This window comes from Thunnus albacares, chromosome 13 (assembly GCF_914725855.1).
Source record: "Thunnus albacares chromosome 13, fThuAlb1.1, whole genome shotgun sequence".
Taxonomy (NCBI): domain Eukaryota; kingdom Metazoa; phylum Chordata; class Actinopteri; order Scombriformes; family Scombridae; genus Thunnus; species Thunnus albacares.
Genome location: NC_058118.1, coordinates 15,291,465 through 15,319,258, shown reverse-complemented (window position 1 = coordinate 15,319,258; position 27,794 = coordinate 15,291,465). Strand labels below are relative to the sequence as shown.

Here is a 27,794-nt window from a genome sequence, read left to right as displayed (position 1 = left end):
TAAAAATTCATTGTATTTTTTAATTACCATGTGATAATTTACAGTGGTACAGTACAGCATCTAATAGTAGCAAAACAGTTTCTTTTGTCTTTCGTATTCATTAAAATGCATCTGTTGTACAGAATGCGAGCACCATAAAAAGCATACAAAAATCTTCCCAAGCCATCTGTTTACAAAGTGACATGATAAAAAAAGCAGAAATCATTAAAAAAAAAATGTCAGTGGTAGAATATATCTCACCTTTTACCCCATCTATCCCACAGCAAATATTCATATTTCCCTTGCTTACTTACATTACTTACATGAAGGGTATTCTACTTTCATTGCATTGCTATTACACATCATGCCTATCACATACAGGTCCAGATGAAATAGTAAACAATCATTTGTATTGCTGGTTTAGACAAAGAAATAGCTAGATTGATGTAATTTCACCCTATTGGTGCACAGTTTTTTCAGTCCTCCAGCACTCGACCAGGAGCACTGGGGATGCATTCAGTCTCTGCGGTGAGTCCGAAGGTTTTTTCTCTCTGTTGGATTCACTGCCTTGGCTTGTGGTGACGCTTGACCTTCTTTACCCTCCTCCTCATTCCAGCTGTAAAAAGAGAGTTCATGAAGAGAATCAGATGTGTGAATGTATATAAAAACAAAAGAAAACATGTCAGGGAGGAAAGATCCGAGGCATGTGAAGAATAGGTGGAAGCACTCACAGGTAGATAATGGAAAGAAAAAAAAGGGAACACAAAAGGAAAATCCAACAATGGATTTGTGGTTAGAGTGTGATTCCAGCAGTGATTATATGGTTTTTGGCAAACTCTGTTTTAGTTCAGTCCAACATTGATGTTGATACATGTGTCATCAAATAACTGTACTCTTACCTGGAGCTTTCCTGGCAGCAGCGAATTTACCTCCTCCTGTGAAATGAAGAGAGGACTCAGTCAATCACTGCACATGAGCACACACCGACATGCAAGTACTAGTAGTATATCTATGCAAATCTGCAGTTATGTGTATTCACCTTGAATGATTTTGGCAATTCTCTGTGATTCCTCATCGATCAAATTTGGGTTGCCATGGATGGTGGTGATCTTTGAGAAGTCTGGGCCTGAATATTCAAAACAAAACCATTAGATCTACGACGCAGAGCAATTTGTCCCTCACATACAATATCATGTACGGAGTTAAAAATGCATCACATTCTCTTTTCCACCTTGGACTGACCACTTATCTTGCATATGAAGAAAATATATTGGCAAATGTGATCATTTCAAGGAGGAAAACACACAACTTTTTTGTGAAAAAAATTTCATGTAAGGAGACCCTACCCTCAATGATATGAGGCTCGTTCGCCGTGGTGAACCTGGCTCCACCTTCAGACGGGCAGCGGAGAAGGGGGTTGAAAGTCATGTAACGACTTAGCAACTGTACTGACAGACGGACAGACTGACAGGTACATACACCCCGTGAAAACCTCCTCCTCCGCCACCGCCAACACAAAGTTAAGCACAGATGTGCAGTATTTATGAACACACACTCGCACACAAATGCACAGGGTGCGAAGTACAGGTGTGCATGGGTGCACTCAACTCAGGAAAAAGAGAGCAAATTCTTTTTCTCAGCCCGCAAACTAAGCTGCAAGACACCAGTGAAGCAGACTATTTGCACACTGCACGCCACTGACACATACATACCACAGCTATCAGACAGAGTAATGAGAAGTGATGGGATTCTTGAGTAAGAGAAAAGAGCAAGATGGAAGTAGGGAGATTGACAGACATCCAAATCATGGTGCACTATGAGCTGTAGAAGAACATGTACCAAAATCTTGGTTTCTGTTATGTAGTTACGTAAGCCTAATCATAAGAAAGACTGGAAAAATCCAATTCCTTCCTCTGCAGCATCATTACTGTGCCTGCACAAACACCATAAACCAGAATGAGCTTGGGATATTTTGAATGGAGGACATCCAAAACTTTTCGTATTATGCTATCCGATCCCGAGAAACAGTGTTCACCAGTGTTGTCTGTGTAAAACATATCTGGCTCTCCATTATTGTTATTACAGATGATTTCTGATTCCCCCCAAACATTACAGTGGCCAGGAAGTGACATACTGTAACTGCTCCAGCTATTAAACATTTATTGGCACTGTTTTTCTGTCCTTGGTCCTCTTCATTAGCCTGACTGTGATGAAAATATAGGTAACTTAAAATGTGACTCTTCAGAAAGAGAAATTAGAGCAATAAGTGTAATCATAATAATAGTTTTTTAAGGATGACTTGGCAGATTCATGAGTGATTGGTTGTGCTGGTACTAACTTGTGAAACTTTAAATTTACCTGAACAGCTGCTGCTTTTAGTGGGCATTAGCCCTGCTTATAGTGAAACTTCTGAGACTTCTGACTCCATAAAAATGAACCAGTTCAATTTAATAGATTTTCTGTGTTGTTTTTGTCAATTTGGATGTAGATGCTTCATTTTATGAGCCAAAACTAATAAAGAAGTTGACAAACACAAAAAACAGGCTCAGGCAGTTACAGACATAGAACTTGTTGTATGACCGCAACGATGCAGCGCAGGACATAAATCATCTGGGTTTTTGTTTTGCCCTTGGACCACCAGTGTCAAGCAAAACGGTGAGACTTAGAGATAAAGAAATAGCTGTATCCTAGTGACTTTATGTCATGATTCTGTCTCCACCAGTCCACCAGAGACCCTCAGATTTTCCCCTTGTTTCATTGGACTGGACTTTGTGAGAGAGGGCTTATTTTGAGTTGGACTTTGGAAAGACTATCTGACATGATATTACTTTGGTTGTCTTTATTTCATCTGTTCATCTGTTCATCTGTTTTCTATGACTTCCTGGTGTTTTTTGCCTGCATCCCAGTCTGTCTCTGGGTGTGTGGTGTGGGCATGTCTGTCTCTGCTCTGCTTTTCCCTCCATACTTTCCCTTCACACCTGCCCTGCATAATGCCAATCAACTCCCAGACTGCCTTTGTGTCTAGTCACCTTATCCACATTCCCTCATTAGTTCAGTTTATATTTTGAACTGATATTTAGTGCAGTCTTTGTTGGATCCTTCTGGTTCTGTTCTGTTTGTGGGGTCTCATTCTGCATTCTGTTTTGTTTTGCTTTGTTTTTTGTCTGCAATTCTTTAATAAAGAATTATTCATTGCATTTGGGTCCATTTCCTGCTACTCTTTACGACTTTTACGACTCTTGTTCCTGGGCCACGGCAATCTCCTGTTTCTGAGCTGCAACAGCCCCCTGTTTCTGAGCTGCACCAGACCCCTGTTTCTGAGCTGCAATGGTCCTGTCCTGCCTGCCTAAAGTTATGGAGTCCCTGGTCCTTGGTTTCCTGTTTAGCTGTTGCATTTTGCTGCCAAATTCGCCTGATTCCATCTTTCCTAAGGAGGCTAATTTTCCATTTCCTGAATCCCCTGTGGCTCTGCTTCCAGAGTCTGCAGCATCCCCTGTATCTCCGCCTTCACAGTCTGCTACCCTCCCAGGGGCCCAGCTCCCCATGGTCTCCATTGCCCAGCACACCAGCCAACAACCTGCCAGCCTTCTAGACCTTCCAGACCTCCAGTTAATAGTCTCAGCTGACCCACAGCCAGACCTCCCAGATCATCAGTCAGCCATCTTCGCTGATGCCAAGTCAGATCTCCAGCTGCCCACATGGCCTTCATGGCCTCCGCGTTCGCTGCCAACCTCCAGCATGGCCCTGCATGTATGAGTTCCTGGTGTTTTTTTCTCTGCCTCCCAGTCTGTCTCTGGGTGTGTGGTGTGGGCGTGTCTGTCTCTTTTCTGCTTTTCTCTCCACACTTTCCCGTCACACCTGCCCTGTATCACTCATCAGCCCTGCCCTACTCCCAGTGTCTTCCCCAGTCAATCAACTCCCAGCCTGCCCTTGTGTCTAGTCACCTATTCCCTATTCCCTCATTAGTTCAGTCTGTATTTTAGCTCTGGTTTTCAGTTCAGTCTTTGTTAGTTCCTTTGTTCTGGTTCTGTTCTGTTTGTGCTGTCTCTTTCTGTGTTCTGTTTTGTTCCGGTTAGCCAGTGTTGCTTTTTGCCTGTGATTCTTTAATAAAGAAGTTTCTTCCAAATTGCTTGGCCTGTATTTGGGTCGCTTATATGATTGATGAGTTGCTTATATGATTGTTAAATGTGGATAGAGTGCTTAGATCATTAGATAGCTCCAAGAGCTTCTGACAGTTCCCTCAATACAAAAAAGGAACTGATCAGTTGTGTTTTGTAATGGTACACAAAATACAGTTCTGTGAAAATGCAAAAATGGAAATACTTTTCAAGTAAGCAAATGAAAATTTTAGCAGGATACTGTATAATAACATGCTAATGATGCTAAATTTCATTATTGACGAGTGGACCTGAAAACTTGATTTCACTTTTGGCAGATTTTACAATAGTCATAATTGCTGAGGAATATATTCCACTAAGAGCAGATAGTTAGTGAAACATGTCTAACATTATCAAATGTGAAATTTTGATTTACAATTTAATATAAAAAATCCACAAAACAACCATAAATGACACAAAAGGTGCACACCATGAAAACGATATGTCTGATGACTTAACTGATGATCACCAAGGAAAAGTGAAATGTAATGTGAAATGAAATTCACATTAGATGGTGATGCTCAGTTAACTGTGGTCAACAAGAGCACGGATGCATTTGGATGCATTAGAGCTGTTAGAAGATGCACCAAAGCTCTACTAACTACCATGCCCTTCAAAGGAGCAAATGTGCAAAGAGAAACTGACCTGCAATCTTTTCATCTGTGTCAAGCACTCCACCTGCAATAAATAGAAGATATTATGTCAAATTTTATCATCTAATTGATAATTTGCACTAAAAATATGAATGATTTAAACGATCTAAGAGTGTTCAGGCACTTACCCTCGATAACTCTTGTGACTTTGGTTATGGAAGGCTCTCCTTCAATAACCCTGGTCACTTTGGTGACAGAAGGCTCTCCCTCGATGACCTTGGTCAATGTGGTGACAGAAGGCTCTCTTCCGATGACCCTGGTTACCTTGGTAATGACTGGGTCCGACTCAATGACCTTGGTAACTGTGGTGACAGATGGGTCTTCTCCAATGACTTTGATCACCTTTGTCAGATCAGGGACTGTGGAGAGGGAGAGGTAACATGAGCATCCCTTAAGAAATATATTGGGAAAATTTCTTTAAAACCACATATTCTCTATTATGAGTGAAAAGGAGGCTGGAGGTACAGTTTGTGAAATTGTGAAACAAAGCATGCAGGACAAATAGAGGCTGATGTGTGAAGGATATAAGATTACATCACTGAAACTAGGGAGACTAATAATCGCTGCTGTCTCGCTCCATCATCCAGTGAGCTGCTCTCTATGGACATATTAAATTTTCTCCTCTTTGCTGATTTTGAAGCATTGCATTACACTCTGTCTGACAAGTTTATAAAACACAAGTTTTGGTGAAGAATCTTGACTACTAGTTTGAAAATGATATCAAAAGAGAAAATGCCACACGTTACCTTTACCTAATCCCTCTCTCTACAGGATTGGAACCCAGTCAATAAATTCCCATCTGGGGCTGAGAACTCAAAGATACAGTATCTCCGTAAAACCTTACAAATCCACTTTTGAATCAGCTTCAATAGAAACTTCAGCCAGGGACATTCTTCAGCCTCTTTTATATTTTCTGCTTCTGAGCGATGATTTTTTTGTGTGACAGTATTTATATGAGCCATAAAAAGATGAAAGCTGACAGATGTGTGTTTGTATCAGAGTGCGTCTAATCTTTGGCCTAAGGTCCCTTGGTATGTGGCCTGGTCCCATAATCAGAGCCAGACTCACATCTGTCTTTCAAAGCCCATAAAGTAAATTAGAGATTTTGGTATGGTAATTTATGCTTAATGCCCTAGCTTCTTTGCCTTGTGAGGATATGCTACTACACTACTACATAGATTCATGATATGCATGATAAATTATTCCAGCATAACATAAATGGTAAAGATAATATAATTTTTATTTATGTGTGTGTGTGTGTGTGTGTAAAAAGTGAGTGTGTATTCTGTCATGGTTTCATGACCGCATGTGTAATTTATAATTCATTCACAGGTTTTATTTCTTCTTAAAGTCCTGTAAATCAACTTCTTGCCATTTAAGTCAGTGCTATTTCCATTTAAGACTCTTAAGAAATAGTTTGTTTGTTTTACAACGATGAGGCACTCTTCCTATTCAGGGACTTAAACTCTTCAATCACATTCTAGGAGCTGCACCATGCAGGTTATCATATCATTTATCACATTTGTACTTTTAGAACTTCTAGCCACTAAATCTCATGAAAAATTGCATAATAAATGGTGCATTAAACATCTGCTGCTACCCTCAGTTTCTCTGTAAATCTGTCTTTTCTCCCTTTTTTTGTCTCTCTTTAAAAAAGATGTGGACAGATTTTCCTGAGTAGTAGTAAACCTTGTGGCTTGCAGACCCATAAAACAAAACAATGCTTACTTGTGAGTGCCATCATAACTGACTAAAGCAGATTGATTTTTTCTTTTCACTCATACATTCTTTCATTTGAGGAAATGACGAGGGCATAGAGACTATTTACAAAATGCCAAACATAGTAGAGAATAAAATTCTTAATAGTTTTATCAAATATAACATTTGTATTTCCATGAAATTATAGCATAAAATTGCAACCCCTGGAGGTCCTGACCCTCAGCTCTATAGTCCATCTAATGTGTTTAATCACCTTTGAACTTCATCTCTCCTATGTTACCCAATACATCTAGCCAAGCGCACTGGACCGAGCCCAACTGAATGAACAACATCCAAGAGTCTTCTATGGTTTGACAGGCTAATTACCGCATTCCTAAAGGACCTGATTAAATATGCCAAGAGGTCCAAGTGGACTAAAGCAGCAGTGGGAGTGGATAATCAGAGGAACAAAGAAGAAAGACTATGGGAGAGGCCTGAATGGAGCGATGATATACATGTTTTATGCATGTGGCTGCAGGTTTGATTTCACTGAAAGAGCACTGCCTCATTTTTGATTAAAGAACATTAGTTAGGTTTAAGACGCAGTCATCCCTTATCATCACCACTAATGAGAACTCCATTCATTGACAATGTCTCTTAATCAAGTTAATAATAGTGGTCTTACCTGTTTCAATATAATGTGTAGTTGTGATGGTCTTCTCTGTGAAGTAATAAAATTAGTTTTAAGTTGTTGTAGATGCAATAATATTTACATCTAATAGTATAGTGGCATTACAGTAACTTACTGATGAAGGTGAGTGGGATCTCAGTGTAAGAAAATCCAGAAACAAACTACAGAATAAAAAAACATAACACAATATGAGGATCATATGATGCAAAAGACACACAAGACAATTAAATATTCTCTTTGACTTGCACATATTCATACATATGTGTTTTCTCTCTCCATACCTTTATCTGAATGTACTTAATCAGTTTCTTCAGGATGAACAGGAGGTCCTGGCTGCCCACAGGAAGGTCTGTAAACAATATGCATCATCAAAAAAAAAAGCATCGCAGCACAGAGTGCACATTACATGGATATATGGTAATGTGTGCTGTTCATACCCCCAGGATAGAGAACATTCTTCACCACATGGATCACGCCATTTGTTGCCATCAGGTCGCTGTCCGGCACATCCACAGAGTTGACATGAATAGAGTTGTTTACCTTGGAAAAACAGAAAAAAACACTGAATGTATATCTACTTTTCAAGGCAACTAATACAATCTTATTTTGTGAGTTACAGTATGCCAACTGCTGCCTAAAAAAAAAAAAACAGTGAACATAGAAAATTATTATAATTATTACACTACCTCAGACATTACTTAATAGGAATCCCAGGCGATGTGCTCCATTGTTGGAAGTGAAATCTGGAAATTCCATTCATGATTAATTTCCTGCAATTAAATTGTCTCTGGAGGTGACTGGAGGCGGACATGCTGAGTAAGTAAGGGATAGGTTTCCTTTCTTCTCTCTCCATCTCTCACCCATCAAATTGAGCTACGTACATCACAATCCAGATTTTAAAAATCTAATCACATTTTCAATGAATCACTGTCTCCTTGTTTTTTTTTTTTTTTTTTTTTTTTTTTTTTTAGCAGATTGAGGCCTGAACAGTCTGCTTTCCTGTTGGTTTATTATCTCAAACAAGCTTTCCTGTGTCCGTTAAGGAAGTCCTGTAGGCCTGATACAAGACACTGACTGATAACCTGATAGCACAATAGTAGAGAGAGGGTGGGCAAAATTGAGGTAATGGGTAATGGGTGAAATGATGATAAAGCTGATTCGAAGACTGACGAGTAAGAGTAAGACAGAGAAAAATGGTTAGAGAAGTTACTGACAGAGGGGTGTTGGAGCGGGAGGTGGGAGACTGGGCGTTGATGGAAATGACAGGAAGCCAGGTTTTATTACTGCTGGCATTTTTCCAGAGATATCAAGCTTTGATGTAATGGATTAGCACTGACTCCTTGATGCTATTGTTTAAATGAGAATGTGGGGAAAGATTGTGTTAACGTCTTACAATGGAGGCTCTCAGAAAAGGATGCTGAGTTCATTTAAAGTCCAGATAAAACGGCATTTCGAGAGTATCTATCTTATGTATCATGACGTATTTCTGTGTGGAAACAGGATAGACAGGCGGGACATAACATTGGGAGGAATTTGATTTGAACGTTGAAAAGTGGGCATGTCATAATCTGAGCTCTGTGCCACTAAAAGTTGAAGATTGATGATGGGTGGGCGTCATGATATTATTGGTTGAAATTGGTTGGTTCAAGCCTACGTAAGCACATGTCACATTTTGTTTTACAGGAAGAAAACATGATTGGATTTTGATATAAGAATACCAAGAGAATTGATTTTTTTTTTGGCACATATTTTTAAAGAGGTGCACAATATGACTGGGGATGTGGTCTAAAAGAGTTAAAAAGGCATTTTTCATTTCATCTCAACTTTAAAAATGAATTACATAATACAAATATGCTGCCTTATTGTCTTCTCTGCTTCTTCAATTGGCATACACTTGGCAGAATGCCTTTTGACCTCGAGATAATGAACATTTTCTCTAACTAGTTTGCGGAGTAAACTCATGGTCGCACATCGTATTCAAAATGCAACACGTCTTGAGTTGAATTCGATGTACTGATTTTGCATTTATCTCCTCTTGACTTTTCAATAACTGCAAAATATGGTAAGATTCTTGAATCATGATCAGTCCTGTCTCTTTGATTTTCAAGACACAAAAACACACACACACACACACACACACACACACACACGCAATGGCTGATGGTGTACGTACAGACAGAACTTGTATGTTGTTGCCCTGGACTGTCTTTAGCAAATTGGTAACTCCTCCTTCCAGTCCGCCATTGATGAAGACACCGTTACTGATGTGGTACAGCAGAATAGTCCTCAAAGCATTCACATCACCTGTCCACGACAACACAAGACAAAACATGATTCACATACTATACATGAGATGATGATTATATCACTTTTAACAAATGAACTTGAAAATGATCACCAATCAAAAAGGAGATGCATGAAAGGATGTGGATATGCGTTATTTTGAATGGAGTACTAACTTTTGAGCAGAGCCAAATCCTCCTCACTGAGGCCATTAAAGGCATCGTCTGTTGGTGCAAAGATTGTGTAGGAGCCTTCCTGCTTCAGCAGATCAATCAGACCTGCAGTCTCCATCAGGGACAGGAAAATCCTGCATTAATCAGAAATTGAATAAGTGAAGAAAATCAATAACTCCCATTGTCAATTGTAGGAGTGAAATAAGAGCAGTGTGCTGGGTAAAATCCATAACGGATATTACACTTCTGGGTTGAAAATTATTATTATTATTATTATTATTATTATTATTATTATTATTATTAACCAATTTTAGTTTTTAAGTATTTCTTCTTTAAACTCCAGCCAGTAAGGACATCAATTCGACACTTTTCCCAACAGGAAAATAACAAGACCAGACAATATATCACATTTGGACAAAAAAATGGTAGCGTGCGATGCTCATTTTAGATGGGATTATGGTTTTGGCATGTGATATGATATGGATTTAGGTTGGGATTAGCGTAGGACTCGTGTACTTGTGTGGTCCCACTGATTCACACATCTGCTTCCTCAGTTACATCATTAGCAGCCCCTAGAAACCTGCAGCCAAAATATATAGCCAGAAAATGTGAAATGCATATGGTAAAGTGATGCCGCTCGACATGTACAGGTCTCCCCTGGTTCTCCTCACACCACAGCTCTGAGAAGTCTGAGGTCTATCAAACGTGAGTACATATTGTTCATCTCATTGGTGTCGACTCTGGCTGGGTGTCTTCATTATTGTTGCACTTAAACTTTGCTTGACCCCTTTCCCTTATGTGATGTAAAATCCCAGTTTCTCGATTTTGAGGTACTGTATATACTGTGTCTACCTCATTTTCCACACATCAGATATATATATATACACACAATACTATCATATAATGTGGATAATCACATAATAAGGTGCAGAAAGGCTAATGATACTAGGGCTGTAGTCTGCTGGTCGACTGGTCGATTAGTTGGTTGATATACGACTAAATAGGTTGAATAATCTCTGTTATTTTCGTGAGGAGAAAAGTGCTACAGCAACAGCTTTCCAGGAGTAATCCATTATTTCCTGCGGTGGGAGGTACAGACTAACAAATTACCTGTGGGTAACAACGGGGGTGTATTCAAAACACCCCCGTTGTTTTCACAACTTTGAACTCGCTTGACCTAATGGAGACCGCTGGGTCTAACTGTACTCAACGTTTACTAAATGTACTGAACTTTTACTGAATTGGTGTTTTTCCATAATGACACAACGAGAAACCCCGCAAGGCCAAAAACATTTTTTAAAATATTTGATAGCGTTTGGGAGTCTCTGACCAGCGCTGTTCCAGTACATGAGTCAACCTCTGTCTTTGCCTGGGAAACTATTGGTAGCATGGCTCCGTTAAGGAGTATGTTTGCGTAGCGAGTGGGAAAGAGCGAGGGGTAGAGAAGTGACGGTGGATGCTAGCAGGGCAGAGGAAAAGGTTAGTAGTAAGTTGTCAGTCTGGCAGTAAATGTACAGTACAGACTACAGTGTGTCGGTTAATAAATGCTAAAAAGTCACGTCTGTTGTTTCTCTAAATGCTGGAAAAGTAAAGGGGGTTAGCTCCAAAGTTAGCAACAATGGGCTAGCATAACCTGAAGACATGAAACAGAGAAATACAGAACAGAGAAATGTGTGGCTGCCGAGTTTACTGTGCACTCTGTTCCATTACACCCCCCCCACTCCCCTGCACGACTAATCGATTAGTTGAAGATTATGTATGATTTTAGTCGACCAAGATTTTCATTGGATGACCACAGCCCTAAATGATACAAAGTGCTTCAAAGTCAGGAATGCAAATATGCATATTAAAATGAACAAATAAACAATAAGTACAATCACATGTAAGTAATAATGACTACAGCAGAAAAATAACTTATAAGAAGATGTCAGTATTTCTTACTTGAACCGTTTTTCAGCAATCAGGTGCTCGTAGATTGTTTTCTCAGCTGGTTTGATGAGGGATTTCATAACATGGAGGGCCCCATTGCGTCCCTCCTTACCGCCGCGCACCATACATGCATTTTCTATGCACACAGCCTAAAACATTCAGGGAGTATGGTTACAGGTCTAAAAGTCACTGTAAAAATCTGGTAACTATTTGGCTGATGCGAGGAAGACTATCACACTGTCCTGTTTGATTGCACTTGATCAAATGGAACAAAACGAAGTTTCTGTGAGGAAATTAAACCCATCTGAATCTAATATGTCAACCACAAGAGCAGATACACACTTCATCTGCCAACGGCTGGACTAATTAGCTGTTTTATTGCATTTGTTTACCATTGAAAGACAGCAAAATCATGTTAACACTTGGTAAAAGCCTGGTAATGGCTTTCAGATTTCTGAAATGGAAGCCAACGTTCTCCATTGTCTTTCGATCATTTCTTTTTTATCTTTTATTTCTATTCCCTCCTGACTCTGATTAACTGTCTAATACACAATACACACACAAACACACACACACACACGCATAGTTCTCACATTGCGGTAAATGAAGACTCTGAGCAGTTTGCCAGCCAGTGTTTCCAGCTGCTGTCCATTGTAGAGCTCACTCAGTGTAACTTTCAGCTTCAAGATATGGTTTTCTAAAATGAATCTCAGCAGGCTCTGGTCTGTTGACATCACCTCATCTGACAAACACAGAGAAAAGTTAGAGATTTAAAGTGAAACAGGTTATATTAAATGGCAGTTCTGATAAATGATGTCATATTTTCTTATGTTTGTGCTTTAAAAAGTCTTTAGAAAAGTAAAAAATGAATTACAGTAGCACATTTTTGAACTTTGAAGGACAAAATGTGACTTTTCTTTCACATCCTGCAAAGCATTTCACTGTCTTTATCAAGGTCACTTTACTAAATCACTGTGCCATTCTGCTGTCCATAAACACTTGCTTGTACATCAACTCACTTGTGAAGGCAGTGTTGACAGGAGCAAGGAGTGTGTACTCTGTCTTTGGACCCATGGCAGCGGCTAAGCCCAGTTCAGACACCATGTCGCTGAAAGTGCTCTGGCCACTTCCCACCAGCTCCATAACTTCCTTGGCTGATACGGATCACATAAACATGACATGGTAGTGGTCACAGAAAAATAACGTAGCCAAATGATTTTAGCTGTGCTACAGGAGAACTTGGATAATAATTTGACTCGTTTTACCTGAGTCAGGGATAAGGACCTGGTCGATGAGGTGGATGACACCATTGGTTGTGACTATGTCCTTCTTCAGCACCATCTTGATGCCGTTGACTGTCAGAGTGTCTCCATCACAGCCTACCTCTATGGTGCTGCCCTCTGCAGTCTCATACACTGACCCTGCCATGATTGCTTCTGCACACTGGACACTGTTCAACAAGTGGTAGTTCACCAGGGCTGAGGAGTATGCGAGAGAGAGGGAGAGAAATGGAAATAGAGAAATAGTCTTTGTGGGTTGCTTGTAGTTATTTTTGTAAAATGATTACGCAATCTGAGGTTTATGGTTCTGATCATTACTCAAAACACATGCACATGGACACACACACATATACTCTCAGCTTTCTTATGCCCTCCAAGAAATATTTAGGCACCTCTGCTAACATTTAGATATGGGATTACACCTCTGACTGAGTCCAACCATAAAACTAAGCAAAACTGGCAGAAGCAAAGCCAAACAGATTTAATTATGACATGAAACATGCTTCCAAAGCCACAAAAATTCAAATGCAATCAGTGCCACACTGCAAGCCAAATTACTCTGTGGCCCATATCTTCCCTTGTAGAAATAGGGCTCAAGACTCCATACCAATCTTTACTTTGGAAGCTGTACTAACATGATTGGTCAGCAAAGCCTGTTTACCAAGTGTCTGAGAATTTATCTGTGGTTATATTGTGTTCCCAGAGGAGGCCACTCACTGAGTACACCGCAAACCGGCTTCATATTAACAGACGTTCCTGGCTGGCCTGTGACTCAGTGAATAAGCAGATAAGCTGCCACTGCGGAGACATAAATTTCCCACATTCACTATGTGGTTTGTGGATGTGTGTGTGTGTGTGTGTGTGTGTGTGTGTGTGTGTGTGTGTGTGTGAATGTATGTCTATTCCTTTCTTTCTTTATTGGCTATGTTTAGTCACGCTATTACCATAACGGGTTTGGAAGATAGTTTCAGTAGTTAAATTTTAATTTGACCTAAATCAATTTAACTTCAGGTCAAATGTTAAATGTTAAATGAACAAAACATAAAACACACAATATTTGAATGCCTCTGCACACCGAAATCAACCAGATGATGGTAATGCCAGTAATTTAAATCATTACATGTGGTTCATGTGTATCAAAATGTACCTTGAATAACAGCCTTGTCTCCCATGATCTGCTCCAGGTAACCTGGGCCCAGTCTGTCAAAGGCTTCATTAGTGGGAGCAAACAGAGTATAGTGGCCAGGCTGGTCCAGCTTGTCCATCATACCAGATGCCAGCACTGCAGCCTGGTAAACAAGACAGGACAGTGTATCTCACATGAAACATACAGTCATAGATACCTAAATTATTTGCTAGAGGTTATGGTTAACATTAGGGTTTGAATTGATACTTTCTGAGGGCTCATAATACCACAGTATACTAATTCAATTGTTACACAGTTTCCACTCCAAGCATATTAGTCAGCCATAATGTTGACTTTTGTTGTAACCCATTTTTTCAGAGATCTGCTCAGAGCTCTGTTCATCTTACATACATTGAAGGAGGAGAGGTCATCAGTGACATCCAGGACGTCCTTGATGGTGTTGGCCACAGCGCTGATCACCCGGTCAATAACGTGCACCACCCCGTTTGTGGCCACCTGGTTACCATGGATGATCCTGGCACAATTCACTGTCACAATCTTCACAGGGAGGACATTTGACATTAATCCAAGATAATCAGTGGAGTTAAAAAAAGTCATTTATAGACATTATTCAATCAGTTTTCATATTCTTGCATTCATCCTGTGCATTTTCACACTGTGCATAAACTGACCCCATTCGAGTAGTGGTTGATGTAGAGCCCCAGGTCATTGTACATGGAAGAGACAGTCATGCCGTCCTTCATGTCTTTCGTCAGAAGACGGCGGTTCACCATGTGGAAGTGAAGAGCGTTGTACAGCTCGATGTTCACGTTGCTCTCCAGTGCAGACCGTACAGACTGGAGAAATCACAGCATTAGTTAAAGGGCAGTAACTGTGTAAGAGTAATTGTCTACCTATTGTCTACTCACACTGTCCAGCTGATTCCAGGCATCATTGCTAGGTGCAAACATGGTGAAGGAGCCTTTGCCTTCAATTTCCTGTCTCAGCTTGGACCTGTCAGAGTAATGCTGTGTGGTCGTAGCCTTTACGAGCCCCAGGGTGCCATATACATGGTCAATAGAAGCCACTAGGAGGGAAAAGCAGAAGAACTGCTCATGCTCAGAAACAGACTAGTCTGTACAGAGAATTATATTATAAGTCCATCTGAGGACTGTGATGTGAGCCTACTACCTGCAGGGCATCCTCTCATGCCCTCCAACTTCATGTACCCAGGACAGCACTCATATACAACCATGCTGCAATAAAACAAACAAACAAACAAACATAAATTAATTATATCCAGGTGTAAAAAAGAACGATTCGTATGTATCTGAATGTTTGTGGAGGACATACAGTCAGATAGATGTACATTTATGATTTGCTGTTTTTGCAACAGAAAAATAAGAAAAAAAGAAAAACCAGAGCAAGATGTGAGGTGAATATAATGCAAGATGAGAAAAAAGGAGCTTTGCCAGATTGCCTAAACAGATTTGACACCTGAGAGGACAAAAAACAACCTTTTACAGGAGGTTGCGATGGGAGAGAATGATGGGAGCTTGGATTAAGAACAGTGAAGACATTTGAGACAGCAGAGCAACAAAGAGTGGATCTTACTCAGCAAATTAGAAATCCATAATTGGGCAAAACACATTTGAAAGTCAGAGCTGACACAACGACAGTGTAATAAAAAAATCAAAAAACTAAGCAAGTCAAACAGAGGAACAAGAAAGACTAGAAAAACACCATTAACATGAGAGCGATTCATTTAATGTTTCCACAAGAAAACTGGCAGAGAGCGCATAACTCCCAGCAGGCCAATCGTAGAAAATCTGGAGTCGACTCCAAAGACTAGCTCAAGACACTTAGCGAGCCAGCCAACATCGTTTCCAATATCTCATGCAACAGCAATAAACCCAGAAAACAAAGGAAACTTACCAGCTCTATTTTTGTTTAAAGAATATCAATAACATTTGAAAAGCATATCCAGAGACAAATAAAAGGATTGAAAAATAAAATATATGTTTACAGCCAGATCCGGCCACATCTAACACTTTCTGTTTTTAATACATATCTTCATGCCGTCATACTTTCAAAAATGTCTCACTGTCTTCCAGTTTGGTTTCTTACTACTTCAGAACTTATTGAACCAATAACCAGACTCTACATAGAGCTTATAAAAGTCATCTTAAATTTTCTCCTTGGACACACCACCGTGTAGTATTTCTGCAATCTAAATCATTAAATTTTTATAATCATACAGTACTTAGCGGTATTAATTTGTACTATAAACTATATTATCACCTTCTCCCTTCTTTACTTTGTTCTATTTTGCCAAGACGTTACTCCGTAAGACTTGGAAGAATAACCAGAGCTGTTACAAATGAACTGAACCCCATACCAACAACTAAGGTTTAAGATCCTTTTTTTTCTTTTCATACACTAAAAATTGGGAACAAAATCCCACATCACATTAGAAATTCTCCCTCCTTCTTACAGTTTAAATATTTACACAAGTATTTCCTTCTTCTGAATCAAAATTGTAAACACTAACGTCTCTATAGTCAACCTTATTGTTCCCTCTGAGTTCTGTATAACTTGTCTCTATACATGTAAAATTCATTTACTCCCGTTATTCTGCACTTAATGTTGTATTTTTTTTAATTGACAATCCACTCTTAAAGATAGGTATATTTTCACATATATGAAGTATATTCTTTGTCTAACTTGTTCACTTTTATTATTATTTTTTTTTCTTTTCATTGCTTTTGTCCTCACTGTGGGACAGCAGGAAACCTGCTGGAAAACAGTTTCTAAACTGAGTCAGGCCCACAGCTGGTAATGGTTTTACATCACTGTGCTGTTTTTTCCTGCTAAAATAAAATAAAAAATGAAAAATCAAACTCAAAAAGCTGTGCATTAACAATGAACAATAAGAGATCAGTAAGCTCCAAGCTATTTTGTTCCCTATCTTCAAAACTACTGTTGAATAAAATATGTGAAGGAGCGCTTATATGGGCTGTCACATTTAGAAAAATCTAACAGCATAGTCTCTTTATGGAAACACACGGCTACCACATTCCTGAGGAAACCAGAGCTTTACAATATATCCTGCACTCTATATTCATCTTGATACTGTAAGTATATTGACCTGCAAACCAGACAGGGGTGACTGTTGCTCCCCCTGCAAGTTCTCTTTGCCATTAATCTAATTTACAGTGAACTTTTTTCTCCATTTAGAAGATTGTGATTTCAGGTGGAAGGGACTGCTTATGGAAAACTGTGAAAACAGAACTCAAAGAAGTCGAAACATCCTGTCAGGAAGCTGAGAGGACCTGCAAACATTAAGCATGCCAAAGTAGCTGTACAGTTGACCCATGATCCTCAATCACCTACACAGTTTACAGGAAATGATGCTGCATTTCATACAATGTTACGAATGACAGGATGGGGAGCGAGAAGACTGACACTGTGAGCCACAAGTCAATATTCTATAACATTTAATTGGGGAACACATTAGGTACGAGTCAATTCCTACTAAAAATCATGGACAGTAATCAAAGCAGATGTTTGATTGGCCCAAAGACACATCTTCCAAGATGCTAACAAACTTGCGATGAGTCAACATGTCCATTGAGAAACAGCCAGGGAGTTCCTGAATGCTGGAATACCTTTAATTGGGGTGTAACCCAAAGCACATCACACGTTCCAATTGGAACTTTGGTGTGTTTACTAAAGAGGTGCTTTGCTTAGAGAGGTTTGTTCGAGGGAGTTTTAAGGTTTCTTGCTTTCTGTATTGCCATGGAAATACAGTGTTTCTATGACCTTACTCTACAAGATTCAAGTCCAAAACAAATAACGGTTTGCTTTCCTCTGAGAAATGAACAGTAGTGATATTTTATGCAAGAGCAAATCACCCCATTCACAGCCCAATTCAAAAAGCAGCATCACTCACTTTCTCCCTTCTACTCCCTAAAATGACTCACATTTTTTTTTTGGCGGAACTTTCTAATCCACTTTAACCAACACGCGTGTGTTTATGTAAATGTGTGGGATGAGTTTGAATGTTGTGGATTTGCTATTTTTATGCGCATAGCCGTGTTGCTTATAGAGCAATAATTCCATGCTTCTGAAATACATAAATATCCATGCACAGCCGGCTGTCAGGAAGGTACGAAATCATTGCTCGCCGGCCGAGTTCTGACAGGATAATGGATGCACTATAGACCAGAGACAGAACCAGAGCCAGGCCTCTGGCAGTGACACTACATGAACCAGCTCAATGTGGCCTCCAGATGATGTGCAAACACAGGGTACGAATACAAACATACTGTTCACTCACACACACATTGACACACACTAGGTGGAGTTGTCTAGCATCAGATAAAAAACATTAAATTTTTTTCCTGTTATGTAATCAACAATTAACAGTTTCTCTTGTGACCTCATCAAGTTTTTGTTTTTTTTCCCTTCTGTGCCAGCGGCTTCCTGAATACTGTGCCAACGTTTCTTTACACATGGGAATGGACTCACAGTAAATTAAGACTACACAGCTTCACCACTTCTCTGATAGTATTATTGTTTAATAACAAATAAACTAATTTATGGTGTTTGATTTGAAGGGCTAGTCCCTGCATGTTGTGTCTGTCACCCACAGCACATTGATTTGAAGAAAATTGCTTCCACCTGAAACTCCAGCAGCTCACTTCAAGAATACTTTGTGGAAATAAACCATTAAGAAATCCCCACGGTATCATTTAACTCCAGAATAGATAATTAGTAGAACACAGTGCAGGTTGAATAGACAAGAACTTCATTACTTCTGTGTAATACTGTAAAAGGGATTCAGTGCAGGTATTATGTCAACTGCTGCACCCTTGAAGCGTGTTTAAACTTAAGCTTGTTTCTACAACAGCCTGGAGTGAGTAGTGAAACGTCCAAATAGACATAATACTGTAAACTAAAACACCTTTTCCTAATCTCTCATCAACACCAAATCCAACTCAGACATAACCACAGCTGGGTGGATTTCCTCCACTGCCGCTGAACAATGTGCTCACTGTGACCAGAGACAGAAGGAGAGAGAAGCAAGATTTTTTCTAGCGTTTTGAAGTTTTGTCCTTTTTTGGTTGTATTTTCTTTGTATTGTTATTTTAATAATTTTTATTTGGTTCAAATTTAGTTGCTGTCCTCATACAAACAATCTTGCTGACAGAAAATTTGAAGGCCTACTTTGAATGCACATACAGTTTATTTGATGAATTTGTGTATATGCATGCTAAAAGTCACAACAGCAATTCATTTTTGTTTGTCAGTTTCTGAAGGCAGACATTTTACCTTTAACATGCTTTCATTTCATAAAATTCCCTCTTTACTTCTATCACACCTTTTGGCTGAATAATTTGGTTTATGTCTCATGTTTGTCAGTTTAATTTGAACCTAATGAACTTTGTTAAACATGCGTGTGAAGAAACAGTTTCGTTGGATTTGTTAAAGATGACTTGTCTATCTTTATTACACCTCAATCCAAGAGACACAAACTATTAAACGTGTTTAGTACCTTAGCAACCTCGATTACCCTCCTGCTGCCAACACTCATAGTACCATCATTTTGTCTTTTTCCATAATTACTGGGTGGTTCCTTGAAATATTATATCGGTATTGTCTATCACTGTCCCGCTTTGGGAGAAAATGACTCACAACTGAACTCAGTCACTCTTTAATCCACTTTCCCTCTCTCTCCTCATTATCAGGCATATCCTAACATAGCAGCAGGTGTTACACCTGATCACATGGATAAGAGAAGGTGTGTGTGTGCATCATTTATGTTCTAGTATGTGCATGCAGGTATATGCATGCATGTATATGCATGTGTATGTAGGAGAGAGAGTAAGCGTGTGCAATTCTTCCTAGTCTCCCTCTACACTTTAGTCACCTACAAGGCAGGACAGCTCCAGCTGAGCCTTACACTCCATCAACGCATCGGCAGCTATATTCCATATACTCAAACCTAATATCTACTCATACTGCACACCATGTCACTAGATAATATTACATTTTCACAACATGCCCTTTAATATTATATGTCCTGCAGAAATCCAAAAATCCAAACCCATAAATGCACACTTCACTCTTTTTTGGCTTCTTAATGTCTTTGAATTTGGCAATTTTCAACTGTCAAAAAACATTTTTATAGATTATTACTAAATTCTAAAACAGCAATCACTCCTGCTGTTGGACACAAAACTCACCACTTAAACCAGCACCATTAAAATGGACTTAGCAGCAGTTCTTTACAGCTCACTCAGAGGATAATTTGCCTCGAAACTAAAGAATAATTTAATTTCAAAACTCAGTATGACACACACTCTCGCATGCACACACATACAGTAAAAATCAAGTACCCACAACTCATGCCAAGAACCTATCTGGTGAAACAAGACCTGTAATATATATATCCTCTGTTTCGCCCAAATGCACACAAACACTAAAAGTATATAGACAGACTTTTTCCTGAGCACCTGAAACGTGTCAGAGGGGAGACTGGGCATCAATCACTGTTGAACAGAGTTTACAGCATCAACAGGCCCACAAAAGAGCAAATCCCTGGCCTGCAGGCTACACAGCGTGCCCAGACTTGCGAGGAGGGGAGGAGGTGGATGAGGACAAAGAGAGAGTTATACCGTATACTATATATAGAGATGTCATGTGTGAGTGTGAAATCCGGTTGCAAAGGGAAAAATATATGTTTGTATGTTTAGCTAAAGATATAAAAAACAAGAATGACATGCTTTAGCTTCTGTCTTTCTAAGTTTATGAAATCCAATAAAGTCCTTAAAAAGACAGCTTTAAAATATTTGAAATGTTAAAATTCAGTAAGAAAAATAATAATTTGAATTATCATCATCTTTATGAATACTGTCTTTGTTTGTGAGGGTTTAGAGAAGAAAGTGAGACAGCTCTATGGTCAGGTGACTTGAGACTGAAAGAGCCTAAGGGTCCAGACAGCTGGGTAGGTTATACAGAGCTGAACTCTTCTGCTTGAACCGTAATTAAGACTTAACCAGGCCACAGCTGAGGTTAATAAGGTGGTCAAATCCGTCTAAGGAAATAATTTACTGAAACAGGCACTTCAGGCACTTGGACCCCCCTGCAAGAAGAGTTACTATCAGAGCCTACTGAAAATCATCTGTAATTTCACCGCTGTCTAAATGGAGGATGTGTGGAAGCTGGGAGTGGTTTATAAGTTGGGCAACACCAGTTGGGTTTTGTGCAAATAAAAATAAAATAAAATGGAGTAATTCAATCCATTCAGTCCACTGGTAAAGACTTACGTTTTCTTGCCACAGATGGAGCCTTTGTACCAGTTCCTACATGTGCTGAAGTACTTCTTCTGGGTCCCCAGGACCTGCTGCAGAGCGCACACATTGGGTCTGTGAGAGGAGAGGGGGAAGGAGAGGAGAGTGGTGTGGGAGTGACAATGAAAGTGAGAAGCAGTGTGAGGAGGAAGGGCAGGAGGGGCAGGATGTGGGAGTTTACGTGTTTGGAGGAGGGGAGGCGGAGAGAGGCAGGTAAGTGGAAGAGACAAGAACGATGAGATGAGGAGTAAAAAAAGTGAAGGTTGTTGAGTGGAGTTATGAAAAAGGGAGGGGTATATGCAGGTAAAAGAAAAAAAATATCATTGATATAATGCTAAAGAACAGTGTTTCTTAACAATGAGTTATTCCACTAGTTTTACAGAACCAATGATATGAAGCTATTTTGTCTGTTTTTTTTTTAAATAGATCTTATTTTCAGCATTAATTTAAAATCAAATGAAATACTCAATTTAATCTCACTAAATTGGACGCATTATTTACAGTAGAACGAATGAAAGTGAGAGACAATATTGAATTTTCCATTATGGCTTAAATCAATATTTTTCATTAATGTGGCTGACCTGTTTCTCAAATCATTATCTAGTGCTCTATGTGATTTAAAACCACCTTAAAACATAAAACGAACATATAATCAGACACAATTACTACATATCTGTCAGACTGTCACCAATTATCCAATCTATGTTCTTATATCTACACACAAATGCGAACAAGTCATTATCTGCTAAATTAAAAACTAAATAAAGCAAATTTGTCATGTGTCACCCCTCTCTCCTCTCACACAGCCTCCCATCCCTCTATTCCTCCCTCTGGCCCCCACATCCCAGACTCCTTACCCTTCATTCCTGGCCCGTATGCGGCTGTGGGTGACTATCTTGTCATAAGCAGAAGAATCCACGCTCCCTAAACAGCAGAGTGCCACCAGCACCAAGGTCACTACTAGCAGCTGATGCATCCTGGAGTGTTACCAGTCCTCTGTTCTGCAAGGGCACAAACACACTCCTCTTGTCTTTTAAACACACGCACACACACACAAACCCGCACACCCCCCCTAAAAAATACACAGGGGATATGGGAGCGTGCGTGAGAGAGGGAGCTTTTATACCAACAAGTCTCTCTCTCTCTCTAACACACAGCCATACCCACCCACCTCCCTTTTACTCCCACGTTGTCTCCTCCATACCATTACGTCCTGCTCACACCCTTCTCTTTAGTGAAAATCCTCCCTCCAGCTCTGACTTGAGCACGAGCTTATTGTCTCTCCCTCCCTCACGTTGTTTCACATGAATTTCTCATAAATTTCTCATGAGTTTCTTTACCACCATCCCTTCCCAGAACACCGAGGACACCCTATAACTCAAACTTTTACACTGTTCAATATGCAGCAGTGACAGCTTGTCTTCCAACTGTGGACTGTCCTTCATAAGTATATAAAATATATTGTGTTGTCCATTTAATACAGAGGTTTGGGTCATTTGAAAGGGGAAAACACATGAATTACAAGTGAATACAAGTGAAGGTATATAGATATATAATGACTCATTAAATGTCATAATATTTCATATTCAGTGTGTAAGCACCACTCTAAAATGTGTCCTTGGGACAACTGGCACCAATATATGTGAATTAAAATGACTGAGAGGTTTTTAATAGGTCTGTAAATCAAACTCAAAGACCCGTGGTAATGAATGTATGGATGAAAGGTTTACACTTTGTTTGACAGAAGCCTGACTGTATTTTTTATCATCCATCCCCTGAGATACCATTCTCCTACTCATTACTTTTATGAGGTGATTCATCATATCCACCAGCCTTTCCTCCTCTGAACTCCCGTTTGTGCTTCGGCTCCTTTCCATTCATCCTTCCTGCTGTCATGTTCGTTGTTCATCGGCTCAACTCTTTCCCAGTCCCAGCTTTTCCCTACAGCTGTCTCCGTCTTTCAACGTCAAAGCCAGATCTGATACAGCTTCAAAGGCAAAATCCATCATGAAACAGGCTCCATCATGTATGGTCTTGACTTGTGCACTTATGTGCACAGGTATTCTTCCAAACTGGAGACATGATGGTTGAGACTCTAAAAGCTAAATCTTACAGTTTGCTCCACACATATGATGACAGAGAGCGTGTAGCCATGCAGGTATAGATACATGTTTTACTTCTTTTACAATAAATGCTATAAATATACAGTAAAGCAGAGATCAGTGAGATATACCTGAGTTTTTCGTGTTTAAAAATTATAATTAAATATTTCCTGATCAGCAGAATAAAGCATATTTTGTTCTTTGAATGATTAATTGAAATCACATCTATTAACCCATTCTACACCATAGATTTACTCACTCTTTATGACCTCAAACGACCTCACTGATCCCAGAGAGGACAGCAGTGCATGGGAGGTAGAGCTGCCTTCTCCCTTTGGAACCAACTTCCTGTCTATGATGTTATCTGAACTTTTTAGAAAAAAAGCCCAGCCTGCAATTAACAGTAATTTAAACCTTAACAACTGTTGATTTCCTTTTTTGTTCACTCCCCTGCTCGAGGCTCCTCAAAGATCCCCACGAACACAAAACTGTACATGTATCCACACAGACTCATAAACAGACACACAACACCTACATGAAGTAATCACTTTGATTACAGTTTACATTAAATGAAATCCCCCTCTTCCTTTTGTTTTTGTTCTGTCAGCCATCCTCTTAAACAAACCTTAAAGAGGAAATTAAATCCTGCTGAGCCCTGTGTTTCACCAACTTTCTGCCCACTGGACTGCACCACAGTCTTATCCAGGTGGCAGGTGGTTATTCTGGATCTCAGATCATGCAGAGAATAGCCTGGATGTATTATAAAATCTTAAGGTCTCATTAAACATTCATGAGAGATTGTGGCAGAGAGGAAGCAGAGAGAAGGAACTCCATCCTATAATGACATCTCCCCCTAGTGGTTACGACTTGCCAGTACAGTCATATGTGAGGATCATAACGTGGATGTAACAAAACGGCATAAACTTATGTAACAAGTTTCTATTGGTCATACAAGGACTACTGAATATTTACTGGTCAACATTTGTATAACAGGTCTGCATTTAAATTATTTTGTATGTTTTGAGGACAAGACAACAAAAAAGAAAAAAAACAGATTATGTTTATGATAAAGTTATAACATGTATGTTTGTTCGTATGTTGTGTACAGTGAGTCTTCATGTTATACACTTTCATAAAACACATCTAATTTGTTGATACTAGTGAATTGTATCAGCGCTTTTTTGTGTGAGTTGGTTCATGCATTTACTGCAGCTTGTTACTGTCGCTGCTGGAGTCTTGAGCACTAATCAGTCACTTGTCTGTCCCTTGCTGTAGGACAAAAGTGACACATTTTTGTAATTAAATTAAGTTTTGAATTGTGTCATTAGTACATGAGCTATTTGACATGACTCTTGGGGGTAATAATACAGAATTGCTTTAAATGTCTAGAAAATAACAAAATATTGAGAGAAGTTGACATCAGATCACCTTGATAATGAATTCCTAAAATCTGATTTCATCTTATTTTAAATATTAATAATAGTAATCTGATCCATCACATCCATTTGGTTAATTGAATTAAGTTTATGGGGAATCTTACACATATCATGTTGATATTTAAGTGTTACAAGGAAAATCTCGAGGCTCAGGACAAATTAGTTCAGTTATATCTGAAAGTCAAAAACAATGTTGATAATTTTCCCCTTATAGCAGATGAATGTGAATAATGTCAAATTCTGCACATACATCATTCTGCACAGTGAAGCTCAAACATTCAAGTGAAGTAATGATAAGCTCAACCTATGTCTCAAGTGGAGGGGGACTTTAAAATACATGTGCATCTGTGCGTGTGAGCATGAATATATATGCAAGTGTGGTTCAGTGGTTCAGTGCAGTTGGAAGATCCATCACAACCCCAGATGCATTTCAGCACAGTTTTTGACACAGTTGAGTGCAGTTTCATCATCTGTTGAATATTTCATCACTTTTTCACTCACTTGGTCATTTGTTCCATCATTAAACATAAAGGCCACTGAGAAGCACAACAAGTAAAGTGACAAAGAGCAGCGAAAAAAAAAAGTCTCATAAAAACAAAAATATCCCACCTACGGGTGGGAGAACAAATGGGGCAGTTGACACAATTTTGGTTTAATACATCAGTTTTTGAAAGTGTGTTCTCCTGTTCTAAAATAGGACAGTGTTACAAAGTTGTTTGAAGCCAAGATTTCTGTTGGGCTTTTCTTCTGTAAGATAATCACATCTTTTGCTTCTTCAGCTACTGAAAGTCATTAAGAACTGTTTGACTACCTGGATTGAACATCACATACTCACACACAAACATTCATCTCCAAAGGATAAAAAAAAGCTAGAGAAAATAAGTCAATTTCACAGACAAATGAAACACTTTTCAAAGGCGGGTAATCTGTCGATTAGCAACAAGCACACAATATAACATCAATCTCACTTTTGAGACTTCCATTTAGAGAAAGTGAGAGCAAAATGGGGGAAAAAACAGACTATTTCTAAAATTAAAAGGCAGATTGACATGTGAAGACTCATGAAACCACAAAAGCCATAAAAAACATCAGTTCTACATTAATCGTAGGAGTTGGTGCTTTGATCCTCTGCTCCTCCAGTCCTTGAACAAAAGTCTCCCTGCTCCCAAATTCATTTGAGTCTAATGTAGCAATTATTGCAGCACACATTACATTAACAAACACTTGTGGCTCATAAGAGTTTTCTGTGGTAGTATAACCAGTTGCTGAAGTGGTGTAAATGTACTCACAGATAAACATTTACAAAGTCCTCTCATTGTGTGGTTTTGCTGTACTGACTGTTAGAGATAATGGAAGTGCATTTCAGCTGTTAATGGATGGGCTACTTGTTGGAGCAAGAAGAGTACATCTACTGAAAGGATTAAAAAATACTGTATCTGGTCTCACTCCATTAATGCACTCATTATATGATAGTGTTTCTGGGTTATACCTCCATTCAAAATGTAAATGTAAATGTAAAGTAAAACATCCCTCTGTTGTTGAAGCTCAATCAAACTGTTTTACATATGGAACATACACATCTGTCTTTTAAATCTTTTAAAGTGTTAAATACATTAGCAATTAAATGTCACTGGACAGAGGATTTTGCAAAGAGGACAGAATCCAGGTTATTTTATTTTAAAAAACAAACTGTCTAGACAATCAATGGATCTATAAATATTTCTTGTCTGACACTTCAATAAGCTGATGCTTTGCCTGCATAACCAGTACGTAGCTGCATATTGTCCTTCTCTAGAACCATTTATCCTGAAGCTCTGCATCATCCCTCATTGCAAATGTATGTGTTTTCAATTTGTAGCCACAAGAGTGAAGTTAACCTTGTGGATACCAGTCTTTTTTAATGAGATATATGCCAAGACAGATTTTGAATGATTTATTTCTGAGACAGTGTCCCAAACAAATTTAAATATGGAAGCCATGTCAACTGTTAACCCATTATACATCTGTGTACTTATGCATCATCTTCAGCAGGTTGGAATAACATGATGGCTTATAAAATAAGATTATATGGTAACACTTTCTATGACACCCATGTCTATAATGCATTATACATAGATTATCTGCTTATAGTACATATCCATAATACTTTAAAACAATAATCATAACACATAAAGCATTCTAATGATGACTTATAAGGCCAAGTATCATAATACTTCATAATTGTTGGTCACTCGCTGACTATTTTTTTTTGCAAGGATCATAGTGTATTATAATTCTCATAGTTGTACTACATTATAATAATTTTATACTGCATTATAATCACTTATCACTTTTGTTGATCAAATGTTTAAATAAACATAAAATATACAGCTACAGGTAAAATAGAGATAGTTTCAGGTATTATCTATAATTTGAGTCAAAAAAGTCCTTAGAGTGAGTTTTTTTGGGGGGGAAACATTACATTAGTGAAATGTAAATGTCCATCATTCAGTTGTTTATCATCAAAAAGTTGTGTCAAATTGGAGTACTCAATTTCTGTTATGACTCGTTAAACATATAAATGAATTTTACAGCATTTTGTGTTGTTCTTGCATAAATTTAATGATATTTTTTCACTTACTTCACTTACAGTGACTTATAACCAGCTTGTAATGTATTATATCTGCCTATACCTCAGGAATGTCATTACTTCACTGAAAGCACCCAATGACCACTTAGAGTAACTTATAATCACGTTATTATACATTATAACAGTGATTATAATTCATTATAACTATGAGAATTATAATACATTATGACCCTTGCAAAAATATGTCAGCGAATAATATGCTTTATAATGTGTTATGATTATTGTTATAAAGGATTATGAATATTTATGAGCACTTACAACTATAATTGTACAGTGCTATAAACAGATTATAACACATTATAA

The 27,794-nt window shown here is 38.7% G+C and overlaps 1 protein-coding gene across 2 annotated transcripts; it reads right to left on the bottom strand.

Annotated features, from left to right (window-relative positions):
* LOC122995278 (periostin-like) lies at positions 1–22,472 on the bottom strand. Of its 2 annotated transcripts, XM_044370367.1 has the most exons (23): positions 22,182–22,472; positions 21,301–21,399; positions 15,161–15,225; positions 14,899–15,056; positions 14,662–14,826; positions 14,381–14,527; positions 13,991–14,132; positions 12,829–13,041; positions 12,583–12,717; positions 12,157–12,305; positions 11,576–11,712; positions 9,638–9,768; positions 9,352–9,482; positions 7,616–7,718; positions 7,460–7,527; positions 7,294–7,339; positions 7,173–7,208; positions 4,918–5,148; positions 4,782–4,814; positions 1,326–1,370; positions 1,019–1,105; positions 879–914; positions 1–595 (listed from the first exon to the last, which is right to left on the bottom strand). In XM_044370367.1, the coding sequence occupies exons 1-23, from the start codon at positions 22,298–22,300 to the stop codon at positions 540–542; spliced, it is 2,532 nt and encodes an 843-aa protein (XP_044226302.1). In that variant the 5' UTR covers positions 22,301–22,472; the 3' UTR covers positions 1–539. The 2 variants fall into 2 exon arrangements, with proteins under 2 accessions (XP_044226302.1, XP_044226304.1); XM_044370369.1 differs by lacking the exon at positions 1,326–1,370 and having other exon boundaries at positions 22,182–22,471.
* Between the last annotated feature and the right edge of the window lie 5,322 nt (positions 22,473–27,794).